Source organism: Formica exsecta, unplaced genomic scaffold (assembly GCF_003651465.1).
Source record: "Formica exsecta isolate Colony F162 unplaced genomic scaffold, ASM365146v1 scaffold138, whole genome shotgun sequence".
NCBI classification, from domain to species: domain Eukaryota; kingdom Metazoa; phylum Arthropoda; class Insecta; order Hymenoptera; family Formicidae; genus Formica; species Formica exsecta.
The window spans coordinates 1,816,097-1,835,275 of NW_021848711.1; the positions used below are offsets into that span (position 1 = coordinate 1,816,097).

The 19,179-nt window shown below is 34.7% G+C and overlaps 1 protein-coding gene across 1 annotated transcript; it reads left to right on the plus strand.

The window, feature by feature from the left end:
- Nucleotides 1–3,933: 3,933 nt before the first annotated feature.
- Nucleotides 3,934–17,803, plus strand: LOC115245987 (Na(+)/H(+) exchange regulatory cofactor NHE-RF1). The gene is made up of 2 exons (XM_029824530.1): nt 3,934–4,552; nt 14,873–17,803. The coding sequence occupies exons 1-2, from the start codon at nt 4,130–4,132 to the stop codon at nt 15,179–15,181; spliced, it is 732 nt and encodes a 243-aa protein (XP_029680390.1). The 5' UTR covers nt 3,934–4,129; the 3' UTR covers nt 15,182–17,803.
- The last annotated feature ends 1,376 nt before the right edge of the window (nt 17,804–19,179 follow it).

Consider the following 19,179-nt stretch of genomic DNA (forward strand, 5'->3'; position numbering starts at 1 on the left):
GAGTAGAGGGGATTATAAACACAGGCATGTATATATAAAGAGATTGTAGGCGTAGAGATAAACTATTCGTACTCCTTTCATTTCTATATAAATAAGGAGATCTATATCCACAGTCAATCAAGTTAAAAAACGATAAAAACAAATGCTGATATATTACGCTCTCTTTCTAATTTTGATACGCAAACGGTTGAGATGGAAGATGGATTTACAATCTATATTTACAATCTATATATTTACTAAGTCTATGGCGATAATTTTATGACCCGTTCGTATTTTCGAACAACTGATACGATCGGTACGCCAGATACATTTAAAAGAGTCTCGCTATGATTACCTTCATGACGCTAATGGCAAAAAATAAAGATCATTATGTATAAAAGAAACGTAAACAGTAGAACTCAATCGACCATGACATTCCAATATTTTCGAGATAAGCGTATAACAAAATTTTAATACTAGTACTGTAATTTGTTTGTTTTGTTTAAATTCTACTGCTTATGTTTTTTGACATTGGAAATTTATGACGCGAATTAAATATAATCTACTGACACAATATGACACACACGAACAATACATAATCTAAAGGGGGGTTTAATACTTCGAAAGTATTTTCATAAAATATTGTCGCGCGTATAGAGTTCACTTTTCATAAGACTTCTATTTTTATAATAGATAATTTGTTAGATTTTACGCACGTATATGCGTTGACAATGTAATAACAGTATATCCTATAATGAAAAATGTATCACACACAAGACACAATATGAATGCAAAGATATTATTAAAACGTACACATATGTATGAGTTTTAATTCCATAGCTTTGGCCTTCGTATCTGAAAGAGATTTCCCGTTTGTTTCTCTCGTATATTTGATTAACCATATCCTGAATGAAATGTTAATTACCCTTCGCAGTCTGAGATCTCCACGCCGATAAGGACTGTACTACAATCGTGAGAAACACTTTATGTGTATCTCGGATTCTGATAGTCATGATAAAATGATTAGCAGCCTTGCTGAGAGCGTGATGACAAGAATAGCATATTATACAAAATATACAATTAATCGATTTCTATAATTAAAGTTTGTCTTGATATTTAAAATTTAAATAATAAATATTCAAAATTATTTTGAATTCACAGCCGTTATTTTAGATCGATACAAAAATATCGTAAAAAATTATTTTTTTCACAGTTTCATAATTTATTGAAAAGTTATATATGAAAATGGTGGCATGAGAGACGAAGATATAATTTTCGATATAACTCGCGAGACTGACGTTTTCAAAGTATTCTTCGTATCTGCGAGAGAAAATACCGTATGCATATGCGATTGGTGAGTCTTAAACACGAGTAAGAGTATAACAACACGCAGTATGATTCGTCACCGTTAAGATATGAGTGCACGCATAAAGTTTGTTGTCGAATGCATATAAAGACGATGCCAGCAAGACCGATCATTATAACGGTGTTATCTGACATGCGCATATTAGAAACGAGCTTTTGTCTAACATTAAATTAAATTTTTTTTTTTTAATTGTGATAAAAATAAATAATAATTTCCTAAAATATTATTTTCGAATTTAATTATATTATATCGAAATAATTTTTTTATGAGATTTACAATGATAACATGTGATTAATTTTTTTACTTGCGATTTATTATAACGTCTATGAAAATGCAGTTAGATTAGTAACATGATTTTTAACTGTAAAATATTAGGCTTTTGTGTATATTGCATTTGCGGGGAAAAACTATCCGGAGAAATGATTAAGGTTACTTAAAGCTGAGCTAAGCGGTTTTATTACGTTTTATTGCGACCGAACAACTGCCCGCAAAGATTGCCGAAGAACGGAAGTGGCGAGGTGATAGCCGCGTGTACCATAATTGCCGTGCATCATCGTGCTTGCTATTTCGTAATCATTTAATAGGGACTTCAACTTGTATGGCTTATTCGATTGACATCAACACGCTAATTTTTATCGATAAATATCTATTTCGCGAATCAAGATTTATTCATTAAAATATAAATACATAATTTAAATTAATCTATAAATATAGATTCATTTTTAAATATAAAATATAAAATATATGTGCAAACATAAAGATTTAATTTTATCGATATTTTTTTTTCTCAACCATTAAATATATACGTCATATATAGATGTCATGTCGTACATATGTCCCTAATGATATGATGTTTGAAGATAGGTGTATACAGTCACGTATCATTAACTTTGCCGCCTAATTGCCAGAGCGCATTCGCTCTGAAGGATTTTTTCGCGCGATGGCGCGCCTACTTTTATCCGTTTTATCGTGGGTGGTTTGCGCGTTTTACAATCGGCGGAGTGTCGCCTTTTATCGCGATGCGCGCATTCGTGTTTCCTCAAATCGGCATTGTTACGCCAGCGCGATTGCATCACGATTACAATCTCGCATTACGATCATCCGCGACTCGCTCGGATCAGCACCAATCGCCTTGTCGCATTCCGTGGAAAAAAAAGGAAATAACATATTCATCGGAGACGCGCAGGTATTAATCATGAAAGTCGCATTAGAAAAAACGCGACTGCTAGGAGCGATACTGTTGTTCGTAGAACAACATTATTTATATTCAGTCTTTTATATTCAGTCTCAATTGATTGATAAGTAAGGAAAATCATAATTAATTTTTTTTTATCGCGTTAACTTAATGCCAATATCTTCGTGATATTTAAACAAAAGATTGCAATATTCAAAATGTATAAAAATTGAAGGCGAAGTATAAAACCAGTTATTCCACCTGCTTTATTGCAATTAAATAGTGAATTATTTAATTTAATTTTTTATTCAAGTGTGTGCGACATTTAAAGAACATTCTCTATATTTATATAAAAATACATAAAGAATGTAGAGAGAGAGAGAGAGAGAGAGAGAGAGAGAGAGAGAGAGAGAGAGAGAGAGAGAGAGAGAGATACACGATCACATAAAGAAAAATTCTCATCGCTTTCTGAGAAAAAAGAGAGAGAGAGAGAGAGAGAGAGAGAGAGAGAGAGAGAGAGAGAGAGAGAGAAAGATACACGATCTAATAGAAAGTTGTAGGAAGATTGGGGAAACAAAACGTATTTTACTTAAATTTTAAAAATTGTATGTTCTTTTATTGATATATTTATCTATTATTCTATTCTGAAAATTAAAAAACTGAGTATTTTCCCTAACAATAAATATTTTCGTCGTTTTTTATCGACCAATATATTCGATCTAGATCGTAGCATGCGGTGTTTCGCGCACCTGTCACCAGGCGTCGCCGCCATGACAGTTTACAGCCCGCTTCACTTTCGTTCGTTACAGTACGTTCCTTTCGCTTTTCCGATTCGGCACGGTTCGATAAGTCTGTCCTCGTGACAGTGTTTTTCGTATATTTCTTCGGCATCGTGTTCAGGAACGCGTCGAACGGACTTACATCTCGTTTCGTCGCGATTGCTGCACGTAAATCAAGCGCGGTGTATACGGGTAAAGCGACCTTTGTACGACAAATTCGTAAAGTACAAATCAACAATGAAGAAAACATCAACCGACGAAGAAGATACTCGTCTTTAATCTTACAGTAAGAATAAAGTCACAAGAGAGAAAATAACGAAAGAAAACTCGATTGTTGCAACGTAACAATAAAAGAAGAGAAGTCTCGATAAGGCTCTTCGCGAATTTAAAATTCGATCATTTGTCGGTCGAGTCCGCCATTACGCGCGAAATCGCATTTCGCGCCACGTATCGCCCAGTCCTTGTTCCAACGATCGCTTCGTGGCGTAGAGTAACATCGGGCACGATCGGATCGATTCGGTAATCGTCGGGACAGCCGAGACGGCCGAGGCCGAGGCCCGAGCGCTCGGGCCTCTCCGTCATCGTTCGTGCCCGTTCGCGTCATACGTGCGCGCGCGTCCGTCTCGTGGTGTTTGTCCCCGTCGCGCTCGTCTCGGTTCGCGCGTGACTCGCGTTTCGCGCGTTCCTTGGTGCGGGTACGGTGTGTCTCCGATCTGATCCCGGATTCGCGGGGTGCGTCTCTCCGCATTGTTTCTTTTTTTTTTTTTATTCTCTTACTTTTTTTTCCCTCCTCGACTCTCGCCTCTCCCATCGAGGTTCGAGAACGACGCGATGTCCTCGCTGAAGGACGATAAACCGCCGTGCGCGCGACTCTGCCACATCGTCAAGTGGGACGACTTCCCCGGTTACGGTTTCAATCTGCACGCGCAGAAGGGCAAGAACGGCCAGTTCATCGGCAAGGTGGACGACGGCTCGCCGAGTCAGGCGGCCGGTCTGCGTCAGGGCGACCGGATAATCGAGGTGAACGAGATCGACATCGCGAACGAGACCCACAATCAGGTGGTCGAGCGCATCAAGGCATTCGCCAACGAGACCAAGCTGCTGGTGGTCGATCAGGAGGCCGACGATTATTTCAGGGAGAACAACATCGTTATCAAGGGCACTATGCTCAACATCAAGGTGATCAAGACGCCGGAAAGGAATCCCAACAGCGTGGAGGATCGCTCCGACGGCAGCAACTGCTCAGTCGACGAGGTAAGTAATTCCTCTATTCTGCTTTTCGTATCTTAACTCTAGACGTACCGAGCACACGATTTATTACGTATCGTAAATTTCAGTGATTTAAACGGCATATTATGCAATATGCACTTTATACCATCTCAATTTTTTTCTTTTTTAATAGAGACTTATTATTATTGCGGAATTCATATATATAAATAAGTTGTTTTTATATATATGATTATGGTATTATGTATATAATTAGAAAAAACTTGGTACTCTTAAAATTAAGATATTTTTTATATTGAATCATTATTATGGATAAAAAATGGCTATATACAAAATAAACACGCAGTTTGTGTCGATGTACAATAAATTATGAAATTTAAATCGCATACGAGAGTAATAGGCTCTATTAAAATCATTTTGAAATCACAAACGGTTACTTTGTAATAAACATAAATGCGCGTGCATATTCAAATTCGCGGAGTGCAAATACAAATATGCGCAAATAACGTTGTAATTGCAAAAGAGATATCGAATAATTATCTCAATTTTACAAACCGATCTATCAAAATTTACAATGAAATAAAAATAAATATCGCATTCTCTCTTTCTATTTTTTATTATAAAAATTTTAATATTATAAATAAAAACAGAATAATAATTCTCTTCTATGAAGACTATTATCTACTTCTCATCGACTATATTTTTACTATCGAAAATATATGCGTGTCATATATATGCAGATAAATTTCTTGAAAGTGATTAATGCACATTAAGGCGAACGCAAGTGCGTTAATCGCGTCTTCTCCGGCTTTGAAAGTCCCGAGAAACGACGCGCCCGTATCGAAAGAATCCGTGGCATTCACGTGGAATTTTATCGGAGTTGGGTCCACCTGTTGGATTCGTCGCCGCCGCCGCCGCCACCGCCGTTGGTCGCTCTCGTGTGTTTACGTCGCGTCCGTTCATGCCTAGAAAGTGTCTGGCACACGCTCGCAGCGCGTGTGCAGCACTGCAATACATCGAACGCTGAATACATATTGACGACCTGGTCTAGAAGGCCATGCGTATGTGTATAGATGGTAATAAAATATAATTATTAATGTATCTCATACGCGTCCGCGTGATATTGATATATATATATATATATATATCTTACAAACGTTTTATTTTCATAAAAATAGATATACTACAAATAAATACTACGCGTTTAGCAGCATTTTGATCTACAAACCTTATTCTAGATTGTTGTAAAAAAATCTCACCAACTCATTTTACATACATATGTATTTGTTGAACATATACAGGGGGTTTATCGAGCTGATAACTATCTATTGAATGCGGTCGCCGTGTTGTATTTTTTACGCCGTAACATGCAATATTCTCAGCTTTTATAGCATATTCGAACTTGCGTAAAATACAAGCAGGTGCGCGTTATTGAATGCACATGCGTCATCGTACCGTAATTAGTTATTTCTCTGCAGAATAGTTTTGTCGTCATTGTGCTCTTTTAGCTATTCCAATGATGTATTGCAGTAAAAATAAGGAATAGAAATTTGAAATATCGTACGATACAAAAGAAATTTGCAAATGTGAAAGTTAATTATATATAACATAAATTTCTTTTAAATCCATGTGACTTTTAATGCCCTCTATTTATTTGATCGAGGGATTATCTATCTGCAAAATTATCTTATTAAATTTGTGATACGTCAACAATATTGTATGATTTATAAGCCTTATCTTATCGAATTTTATCTCGTATACAATATTACTCGCTCTTAATTTGGATTTATATAGGATAAACTTTATACGTTTATTATACAAATATTTTATGCTTATTTTTTGTTGCGAATTCGATTTGCGTAAGGATCATTCGTACGATGTATTTTACGGAAGAATAACTGCATTGAATCATAAATTATAAATGCAATTTCGATTTTTTACCGCGATTCATGCGCTGCGCGATTTAATCGTGATTAGATGTTTCGGCGATAAAAATGCTTGATAATGCTTTTATTTACATGGATTATCAGGTAGCGTGAACTGCGCGATACAGGAAGTGATTTAAATTATTGAAACCGTTTTTTTAAGGAAAATGTTGCGCAAATAGCATAAAGACGGATATCTAACAATAAGTTATTTTCTCAACGATCGCGTATCCTCTCTCGGCGATGACGCGTCTCTTTGTGCGCGCCGTCAGCTGACTAATAGAACGAGAAATCGCCATTTTTTTCGTCGATGCCGCGTGATTATCTCGCGGATTTTCTCACTGTCATGTTTCTTTCATTATTATCAATTATATGGAAACAGTCATGATCAAAAAATAAAAAATTATGGTAATTCATATGTTCATCATAGTTTTTGCTAAAATTAAACTGCAAAAAATTTTTCCAAGATATTATTAGATATAGAATATTTTACAAAATATTCTAACACAATAATATCATACATTTTAAAATGTTATCGAAATAATTTTTAAATCAATTTTAATTTATTATTATAAATAATTCAATATTGATTATAAAAATTTACTATGGATTTTAATTTGTATACGGCATATGTTAATATGTGTGAGATTTATTATAGCCATAATTTATTCTGCGTATTTTCTTTTTAGCTTCAGGATTGTATATGTAATAAAAATCACGATATAGATTGCGAGAGAGAGAGAGAGAGAGAGAGAGGCATAGTTTACACTATTTTTTATGAGTCATTATTTATAAGATTTTTGTCTTATTGTGTTATAAAGAATTATCTTTAATGTTATATTTTTTCTTATTATTCACTTGTACAATCTTTCGGTTATACATCAGTAATATCTCTGAAATATCTCCATAATTACATAAAAATTAAAAGGATTTATCTTTTTTACAATATAAAAATTATATAATTACTAAAATAAAATTTGTAGTATATTGTTCTGTCTCGTGACTCATAACTCGTATTTTAATTCCACTAAAGCTGATTTAACTAGGGACAAAAAGACAGTTTATCTCTCTGTAAATAATTTGTCCATATTCGCATCCAGTCGTCATCATCATCATCGATGCTTTTTTGCTCTGTTATCGGCGATGATATTCTCGTTGTGTACATTGAAACATTCACCGCACTTATGACTACATAAATTCGAATAAACACTACCCAAACTAAGCTAATGATGTCTCTACATCTTCGAGACCATCTGTATTTACTTGAATCGAGAAGTATAAGGCAGAAATGGCAAGGAAAAAGATCTCTTGACACCTATAATATATACGATGTCTATAAAATGTGTAAAAGCAATATTCTTATTTCTTTTCTACGAAACGCAATTTTCCTCTGTCGATCTTTTTTCTTCATTTCAAAAAATAATACAATACATTGTTGTTACATATAGTACAACATTGTTGCTTTTAAACCATTTGATAGATATCTTAGAATTAAAATAATTGATTATATATTCTGACTTGATGTTAGAAGGACGAATCATTGAAGAGAGAGAGGACGTGTGGACGTTTCTTTATACATGACGATATTCTCTTTTATTTCTAGGCCACTGAATCATTTATTGTTCACGTTACAAGCTTGTTGGTCAGCATTATCTGCTATAATAGCGTCAATTATTAATATTTGAATTTTCTCAAGCAGCAATAAAAATTATAGTAATAAAGGGGAATTATAGTCGATTTATATTATAATGTCGTATTATGAATCAATTGAGAATCGCATTTGGCATCGAAGCGCTAACACAGGTTTGCGACTTATCACATCGATTTTAATTGTCAGATGATATCATGCATATATGCGTTCTCGCGTGTCGCAAGCGCGTGTTTATTACGTGTACGGAATGCGAACAACCCTTATCGCGTTTTACAATACGAGACGGGCCGACAAGACTTGTACTGTCATCTATCACTTCATTGTATCGAAATCTTTTGGCACATTTTCCATGATACTAATTATAATATTGATATTATAATTATTTAAATATTAAATTATAATATTAATATTATTTTCTAATTCTATTATCATCTTCTTCTAGAGAATTTTGATACTTTTATTTCTTGCGCTTCTATTTTATTATTAAAAAGACAGTGTTTATGTCCCTGTGTATTAACTAGTAATTTTTATATATTTATGATACTCTTCTTTTCCTCTATTTATATTATTTTACTTTCTGTACTATCTTCAGTAGGAAACATAATTTTTTTTTTGTATTTATTACTTTGGGTACACACACGTGTTTAAAGCATTGTCACGAGCCGGTATCGTGCCACTTTTCGAAGTCACAGGAGTATTCGCGATGTAGTCGTACTACGGGAATGAATGAAATGTGATTGAATCATGCTGAATAAGCGGAAGCTTTGCCGATTCGCACGTGCCAACGCACGAACTTTCCATCTATGCGCGACAATAAAGATTGTCATTTAATATTTCCTGCTTCCGATCACGCGACCAGCGACTTTTCAAAGATGCTAAAAACCTCGTTTTCATTATTTTCAATGATAAATTATTACCGCAACTCGAAGAATATTTGAGTAACCGAACAGAGTTTTATTTCTTTTCGAAGGAAATTACGAAAACTTTAAATATAAAATAAGATTTCATTCAAAAGTATCTGATATATATTTATTATTTCGCGAGTTTATTTTTAATATCGTAAAATGTAGATAATTGAATAATAAACATATTACCATGAAGAATATCAAGATACATTATATTGATGATGCGCGATGGATAAATATTTTCCATATTTGCAAAGTATTTTAGATAATTGCAATGAGAGAAGGCAAGATTAGATCATCACGCATACCCGAATTCGGAGTTAAAAAAAAAAAAAACACTGAAATCAGCATTCGGTAATGCTATTTTAAATTCGCGATGAGTCTGATTTCAACGGTTTAGTTTGTAGACGGAAAATGACGACGTGCGTTATTAATATCCCGCTTATATGCTCGTCATTGTCCGGACAATAATTCATTTATACAGAGGCAGACGACTCGCCGAGCCGCAGTTTATACACTTCGTTTAACCCTTGAACATCGGTTAGAGGAGTTTGCCTCGACGGGAATTGGCGAAATTACGATGAAGAGGAAGATATATAAAGGATAATAGAGAAAGTATTGCAACGCTGGTTAATTTTTAAATACCGCGACATCTCGAGTTCCCTAAGATATTTGATATCTTCAATTTAAAGGTACTTATACGTATTTTAGTTATTAATATTTGTCAAAGATATTTTAATTCGTAAAAATCTTATTTGTATTTAAACTTTATTTAAATATGCAAATATATGTGGATATGATAGCGTTACATTAAAACTCACGCAATATAAAAGTGAAATAAATAATTTATAACAAATTACATTTTTCTAATTAAGCGATATAATTGCAAAACGGTTTATAACGTTTCCGGTGATAAAAACATGAGAAAGGCAAAATTCATAAAATTCGTTTTATAGGCTTGCTTTGTCTGCCAGAAACGTCTTCAGAGGACGGTATCTCCGGTTCTCGGTGATATCGTTATCGTAGCTTCCACGATTGTTACAATCTCGTTCCGACAATGCTTGTACGATGCTTTCTCTCGTATTCCTGGTAACAATCCCGCTTGACTCTGACCAGTCGTGAAAATTTGAAGATTTGAATGCGTAAGCTCGTTCGTTTAACGATCGATCCGTGCTTAATCTTATCCGACGCTCTCATAAATCTGACATACATTTGTTTTATAATTCTTGCATGCCGATTATGAATTCCTCAGGGTCACGATGTGATAGATGGTAATTTTCTCGCTCTCAATTTTACATAGTAATTTATTAAATTAAAATTAATCAATTTTTAGATTAAAAATATATATAAGTTGTTAGAGCAATTTTTGTCGCAAATAATTTTCTCGGAAAAATTAATGAATACGAAATTCTCGGAATTTATGAATATGGAGATAATATGTGTGCATCTCTTAGAATAAGAAAATAACTTTAATAACTCTCAGTTTCATGCGAATATCCCTGCCTTGATACGCAATACAATAACAGGCAAAGCTGCGTTCAAGGAGGAAAAGGGATTGCTCGAATGGAACGAATTCGCTGTAGTTATACGTGTCTTATCGTGCTATGTGGTGGGGAATGAGTCATTTCAACTCCAGCTCGCGGTATGAAAAGTTGCGGCTCGGCTTTTTTCGAATAAATTATCATTTCGCATGAATATGATCAAGTATAATTTCTGTATCTGTACGTGAAGTATTATATTTAAAAATTTATTAGTTATTTATCATTCGGAAAAAAATGGAAAGATATCATAAATTACAGTACAATAGGATAATCCCAGATAAAATTTTTCCAGTTTTGTGATTTATCATTTATTATTTGTTTTTTTTTTTTTTTTCTTTGTATCATCTCGAGTTTCGTATTCAGTACTTTCGCGGTAATGTTCGCGCAGAGTTTCCAGAAAATTTGAAAACTTCTAGCGTTATCTTGTAATTCTAGGAATTACATGCGCTTAGGAAACATCTATCCGTTGTTTACTTAGGCGGTTATCGGTACGAGTGCACCTGCGCCATCGTCTGCAACAATACGCGTCTCTCGGATGCGAGCCATTAGACCGTTAATCGCAGGAAGTCGCTTTTCTGGAGGACATCGGCGTGTTTGACGGCGTTTTTAATTAATTTTCGTGAGACACGCAAATTTTGCGCGATATAGGTATTAAATGAGGGATGCATGCTCTTTCTCTTTCGATCAGAAAATTTCAGTCGCTCACCTCCGACGAACTTCCATTTCCGGTAATTTTCACGAGATTACGTAAATTCCGCATTTATCCGTCGTGATTGCTTGCATCACGATCCTATTATGTTGATTTGATTTATTTCGAAAGAATACAATCCTTAATAGTATTATTTTTAATACGATAAATTTAATTTTATATGTATATATCTTCAAAGATTTATAATATATCAGAATTTATAATATATCAGAAGAGAGAAAAAGAAAGAGAAAAAGTTTATATTTAATAATTTATAAAAATATATGCGATTATTTTGATGAGAAAAATTTGTTTAATAAAAATTTTATTTTTTTTAAATAATTTTGAGAAAATTGAAAATTTTTATATAGTCAAACGAAAAGAAGTAATAGCAAATTTTCAAATGGTTGTTGTGGTAAAGACATGATTGCGAGATGTAATTACTCTTTATTTAGATGAAAAGTTATGAATATGTAGACGATGTGATGGGTGCTTTCATTCTTTCATGACGTTAACATACTAGTTATGATAATGGAATGCGTAGGAGGCAAACAATCGAGGGATTCTACGGTATGGTGGGCGTTGTAATAATTATGCGCGCGTGATCGAAATACTTTTAGAATACATTAATTTAAATACATTAATTTTCTTTTATAAATAATCTATTTAAATAATATTTTAAATTTATAAATTAATGCACAAACAATAATTTAACAACAATTTGGGATTTATTAATTAATTATTTTTTGATGAATTTATCGCAAAAACGATTACTCATTTTCTGGAGAAACCCTGGAGGGAAGGCAATATTTTTATCTGCATGAAAGAATTTATATTAAACTTCTTTTCTAGATCTCGTTTATTATACGTTTCAAATGTCATCTTATTAGAAGGATTTTTGCAAATGGCGCACAAATAGATTGTGTAATAGAGGATTCGAGGAAGTCGGTGTACAATCGCGAATTGCGATATTGTACTCTCGATACAATTAATAGTCATTCTCTTGTGCTCGTTTTCCATTTCGTGCAAAATAGGACATTTCCTGTCTTCTTTGCGTAACGTGTCTGATACAAATGCAAGAGTATGACATATTTCAATATGAATACGCCCAATTTTTTAGTATTATTTGTACAAACTTTTCTTTATTTGCGTTTAATTGATAAATATTTCAACTTGCATGCAATATTTATTTCTTCGTTACTTATTCTTTAAAAAAAAAAGGGCGAGAATGTATTTTCTTAAGAGTTGTTAATTGACTTGTTACATAAATTAAATCTAAAATTTTACATAAGGAGGACAGCGGGGGAGACATTCTGAATTCCGTTATTCGATCTTATTCGATTTCCGCGTCTCGTTCTAGAACGATTTTAGAGGAAAGCGTGCCAAAAACCCGCACACGTTTCGCCTGAATACATATGCAGATAACGGGGATTCCCCTCCAGGGAAGAAACGAGTCGACAAGTATTGCACCATGTTTTTTCATAGCATAGGTATAATTAAATACTCGCCTGCGTGACCCGTCGATAAGCGCGTGTTTATTTCGAAGCTTGATACGCGCGTTTGCTAGTCCCGGAATGTTCTCCTCTTAATCAACAATTTTATTCTTGCGTCAACGCGCGTGCAACAAATTACACGTCCGTTTGGGCTAAAGAGCACAGGTGAATTTGTAGCGCACGTGAAAGTACATAAGTTATTCTTGTTTTCATAATATTTTTAGACAGGAAATTCTTTTCTCCTATTTATAGAACTGTAATGAAATATTACAAATATTAGAAAGTTTTGTTAGCAAAAAATTGATTTGGTTTTTCTTTTTAAAACAAGAAAGGCATTTCTCCATGATTTCAAAATTTTATTAGCAATTTTTTCAAGTTTAAAGTTTTCAGGAAATTTAATAATTGTATAAATGTATATAAAGGAGTATGACTGATATCGCGAAATTATCTGGATAATTGACTTCAAAGATTTTGAAGATCGATTTCGCATTTTACGCGCGATTAAAATTTTAATTTATGATGCATTGCGGATACATTTGGGTTCGAGGTTACAAAAAGAAAAAATCGTGATGATCGTGAGAAGCATTCATGATCGTTGTCGTCCCATGGCACAGATTCCTGCAGTTTTTATAGGGTCGTTGCATCAGAAGCGGCGGAATAAAAACGTCATGTGCAACATGCGCGAAATTTTCGCGAATTATCGTGATCGTACAGTCAGTCTCTCTGCAAAAACGTGTGTAGAACTCGGTCTCGCCATTAACCTTGTAAAATTCTGATCTCTCAATTGTTATTTTTAAAGAAAATCGCGTGGACGCTTCAATAATACCGTCATTTCTATATCAGATAAAATAGGACTTTTATTAGAGAATTTTGCTGTAATGAAATTTATCTTAAAATTTATTTTATGTAATGTATATATATACAATATAATATGTATATGTATGTACACACATTCTGTTCTATCACATTATTTATTAAGTTTTAATAAGATTGATTGATGCATGATGACGAGAAGAAATTTATTATAACAACACATACACATATAGATACGATTCTATTTTATTTAGCATTCTTTATATTGGAGTCTTGCATTCCGTGTATATTATTACGTATACCTTGTTTCGTATCTAATTTCTATTTTGATTACTGTAATTACATCGTATTAGATTATCGAGACAGTCGTCACGGAGAAAGGAAAAAGTTCCGTTTACACGCGTAGTTTCCTTTCGCGGGCGAAATAAATGGCTGCATGGTAATTCGCGAAATACAGAAAGCCAGTCGTACGTGAAATTCAGTATGTAGGACTGTAGCGAGATAGCCGACTAACATTATTTCGAAGGGATTTAAACGGTTCGCGCGGCTCGGGAACCGGTTCTTCTCCAACGTCGCGGTAATGGAATTCCTTTAAGTACCGTTCAGAATTGCATCAAGGATCCAAGGTCATTATAAGTATCTCTCCGCGGGCAGCGATCTTTATCCGCGCCAACTCGTGAGTAATAACGTGTCGTGGCGATACCCGGCCGAGGAGTCGCGATACCATCGCGAAATACTCGAGCGGAAATTCATATTTTGTTGAAGGCGCGTAGTAGTAGGCACTTGTGAATCTCACCGTATTACAATGTGCATTTTTTATCGGTAGTCTGTGCGCGTTGTGTAGAAGCTTGCGCGCCAACACAAGCGAAACGTCGAAAAAACCACAATGTCATTCGACTCAGAAGAAATATCTTGTCTCGTTTTTTCTGCCTTCGTAACTCGGATGCGAAGCTTGGATACTATTTCTTGAATCAATGATTATACCTTAATTCTAAGGTCATTAAAAAGAATCGCATTAATAACGCACAATTATAAAGATACAAAGATACATATATTTTTTTTCTGATCGATGCTGCATTTAATTTATACATCACATCTATTTATATTTAACTTTAGTAACATTAAAAAACATTCTATTAACAGGCTGGTTATTAGATATGCAGAGCATTTTAAATTATATCATGTCACCTGATTGATAATTTCAAAAGTGTCCTTGTATATTATTTTTTTATACATTATTTATTTATGTATTCCGTATATAGTATTTTTTTAATTTGAAAAAAAACGCCTTTTTCCAATAATAATATATCCTTCTGTTTTTCTCGTTTCAGAACACGCAGAAGTCAATCGGCTCCAACGACACAGCGCACAGCAACAGCACCACCATGGCACAGACGACGACTAGCAACAGCAGCGGCAATATGCGGGAAAACGGCAACGGTGACATGAACCACGTGCACGGCACGGGTAACGGCAGCGTGGGGGATGTTGCGAACAGCAGCGAGCCCCGATCCGAAGGCCTGAACCTGAAGATGAGCGTGAAGGAGCTCAGGGAGCAGCTGGCGAAGCGCAAGAAGTACGACCCGAAGAAGGAGTCGATCGGCTTCAAGGACAAATTCGACATCGTGCAGAAACTATAGATGTATCCTCTCGCCTGTGTGACACATCGGTAATTCCTTTCCCTTATTCCTCTCTTTAGAGCCGCCGTTGTCATCGCCGCTCGACGACGATGACGACGGTTTCCTCCTTACGATATAACACGCCGTGTTATAACCGATCAAATTGTTGTCGTTATAATAAATAAACACGCGATACTCCGTTATTTAGGCGCGAACGCGCCAAGCGTCAATGTCGATATCGTAACATTGATACACGTACTCGTATTTAGTGACAAAGAATGTTGCGGAGAATATTAGGATAAAGAAAGATAATGCTGTTTGTACGCGTGTAAGTACATTGTTAATTTTTCGGTTTACACGAAGACAAACTTACACGTGCAATCTCTGTCGCTTCCACGTCGGAAGTTACGACGGATTTCGAACCAGTTGAGCTTATCAACCTTTAAAAGATAGAACTATAATAAAGAGAAAGTTTTTTTTTGACACGTTTCAAATTATTATTTTTTTTTTTATAACAATTATAGTTACACATAGTGATCTAAATATATCTATCGTTTTCTTTTCCGAAGCAAGGCACAATTTAGTTTTATTAAAAATGTTCCTGTTGTAAATATAATTACAACACTTCCCGATATATATTATTAGCGGATAATTAAATCTCACGCTCTCGACTTGATTACCCACGGGGAGTCGTCACATTCACTTCTAAGCATCGTCTCGTCCATTAAATTCGGGAGATCCGCTTGCCGCTTCTTCCCACGACTTTCTCTGACAAGAATTTATCTTTTGATGTAGTAATCATTTCGAACGTTACGTCGATCGTGTTAATCCTTTGCCGGAATTCTCAATCGCGAATAAAGAGTGACTTTGAACAGAAATCGGAAATTTATCTCGACATTCAAATTTCATAGTCTTGATCAATAGTCCGGAGCATAAATCATAGAAAATTAACTTATTGTTAGTATTCATTGTGAAACTATAAAGTTACAGTAAATATTCGATTATTTAAAGGATTTTTTCAAGCATTTTAAATATTTGTGTTTTTAATTTCGTGAACGTTAATTTCTGTTTTCTGTTTATCGCGATTTATTGATTTAGTCACTTGAGGCTGAAGATTGACACGATCGCGTCAGAATGATAAATTGATGTCGACATATGGAGAATTGGACGCGCGCGCGGAACCTCTTGGTAATCTTTCTATGCGAAGCGTAAAAAATTCGCATGAGTCGCGCAGATGTCAATTCCGACTGTATCCGCCTAGAGTCTCAGTCGTGGCGAGGTTTTAAGGACTCGCAAGGACGGACGTTCCTCGCGTGCAATGGACATGCGAAGTCAGTCAGTCGCCCGTTGCACGTTCCAAGGACGAGCGCGCTGACGAGCGTGGGGAGAAAGTACACAGACGAGTCTTCTCATTGTCAGTTTAATCTCCGTTATCGAATTCAGGACGCGAGTCGTTTTTACGCGCGTTACAACATCGGGCAAAGATTAAACGTCCGCGAATCTTGTAATCTACAATAAACCGTTTTGATATATTTGCTCAAATTTGACTCGGTACTTAACGTGGTTAATTCGAAGTACTAACAACGTAGACAACGCCACAAGAATTAAACACTAAACTAAAATGAGTAATTACTCTGATTAATGGTTGATGTGATAGTCACATTGTTTGAATGATATCGTTACGAATAACACACATGGCAAGCTTTCGTATAAATAATTTACAAAATTAAAAAAAATTTTTCTTTTGATTCTCTAAAATATATTTTTCTTAATAATTTTTAGTACTTTAATTAGATCGACGATTTTATTCCAGATGTGATTAGTTTTCAGAAAGAATATCCAGTTCGATGATAATTATTTAATTTCCAGTCATATACTTTTTGATAAGAGAAAATATACTGGACATTTTTAATAAGCGTAATATTAGCGATAAATATAATGTAATGTTAGTGACTAATTGGACCAATTAAATTCATGGGTTATCATCTAACTTAAAGATTATCTAAGATAAGAAGATGGGAATCCTAATGTTTCTCGTCATTAGTGCCACAAAACATCATTTAATTATCGATTTATTTAATAATTTATAATTTTGCTGAAAAAGAATATAATTTCTTACAATTATTGATGAGATTTTATGCACTCTAGAAATTAAAATTTTCCCAAAAATATGTGACTTTGCAATTTAGAAAAAGGAATTGAAGATAAATTTTCAAAAAAATTATGCACTTTATTTACAGCCGCGCGATTTCTCGATTCTTTTCATGTGCACTCTCTTCCTTTCTTTATTCCCTTTCATTGTAGTTTCCGGTTAACGACCGCCACGGTCACTGATTGCGACACGTCTCGTAGAAGAACGCGTGCTAACGTTCTTCGAATAATTTTCATATCATTAGACTTATGCACAATACAATACGTATATTACAATAGATAAAGAAAAATGCAATGATATCTACTGAAAATTCATAGGCAATTAATATCGATACAAGTCGAAAGGGAAAAATATGATTCAATCGTAATCTCGATTCTTCAACATAATTTAATTGGCTTATCACACGATATATATTATGGGGTGTTCGCGAAGCTACTCATCGCGGTCATTTATCTTTTTAATATTACACGAATATTCTTGACGAACGATAATACGCCGTCCTCATTAATAACAGAGAGACATAAGGTCTGTTCTTTATAGCTGAACTAGTTGCATTAGTTCAGAGTTTATCTTTTTCTCTCCATATTAGAAGAAGAAAAATAAGCTCTGAACTAGTACAACCAGTTCAGCTATAAAGAACAGACCCATATTTATACAAATGAGAAAGCGGATTCCCTTAATGTACACGTGTCCATTTCGAGCGCAACGAAATTAATTAAGTGCAAGCGACAAGCCAGCGGATATTATCAGAGTGCTACGATAACAGAGGCTCGACAAAGAGGTACTCGCTGCTGCAATTTATAACTCGCGTTCGTCGCGCGCATTTCGATAAACCGGCATTTGTCGAATGCGAAGGCGTTGCATAATCGAGCGAGCGAGGAATGTCGCGTTACAATGGCAACTCTGGAGAGAAACTGCCGCTGCCTCTCCAGGGAGATTCCACCTTCGCCTTCCTCTGACGCGTCTCGTCGAGAGTCGCGGAAAAGTTAGGTATTACCACGAGACTCTTGTTGCTTAAATATTACGATGACTCGTTGTGCAATCTTCGTCGTTGTCGTCATCATTATGCGTTTATTTGTCGGGAACGCGCAGGCACCGCGAGATATCGTGTCTTTTTCGCAAATGCGTGTAAAGGCGAGCACGAAGCTTCGTTATCGAATTGACCCTAGCAATATCGAAAATTTTATATAATTCGCACTTATTAAAAAGAGGGAAGAGAAGAATTTATTGACCATTTAAATTCGCATTCCTTGGTCCTTAAATTGCCGTATAATTGACACTTAATATGAATTATTATACTATTTTTTAAATATTTTTATCTTGTCGTAATGTTTTTTTAATATAATTTTTATTTTTTATAATTATATTTTTATAATTATTATTCTCTTTTCCTTCTTTGATAACGTTAAAAAAATGTTGCAGCATCGTATGGAATAAATCGACTTTTAAATTTTCAAAGAAAATTAAAATTTAATTTACTTATCTTAAATTTGTGTTGCCGTTTGTTTCACAAGCGTTAATAAGCATTTAAAATTTAACCAGTGTTACTACTAAGTTTACGATGCATCGTTAATGTTATGCATCATTTACCAAGGACAATACGCTTCCTGTTAAAGCGGCAATTTATTCTTATGTTACTTAAAGCTATTGTTAAATTTGGTATGAATCTTTGGACGCAAACGAATTCGATTCGAGAACACGAATCCTGCGCGAAATTATTGCCGCTATAATTTATCACGAAAATAGTAACCGCAAATATGAGCGGCTATTAATGTTGTTATTGTGTGCTAATTACATTTCGTACCGTTATGTCATTCAGCGGCTTGCTCGAGTGAAAGTTTAATAACGAGACACTCGATACAATAGA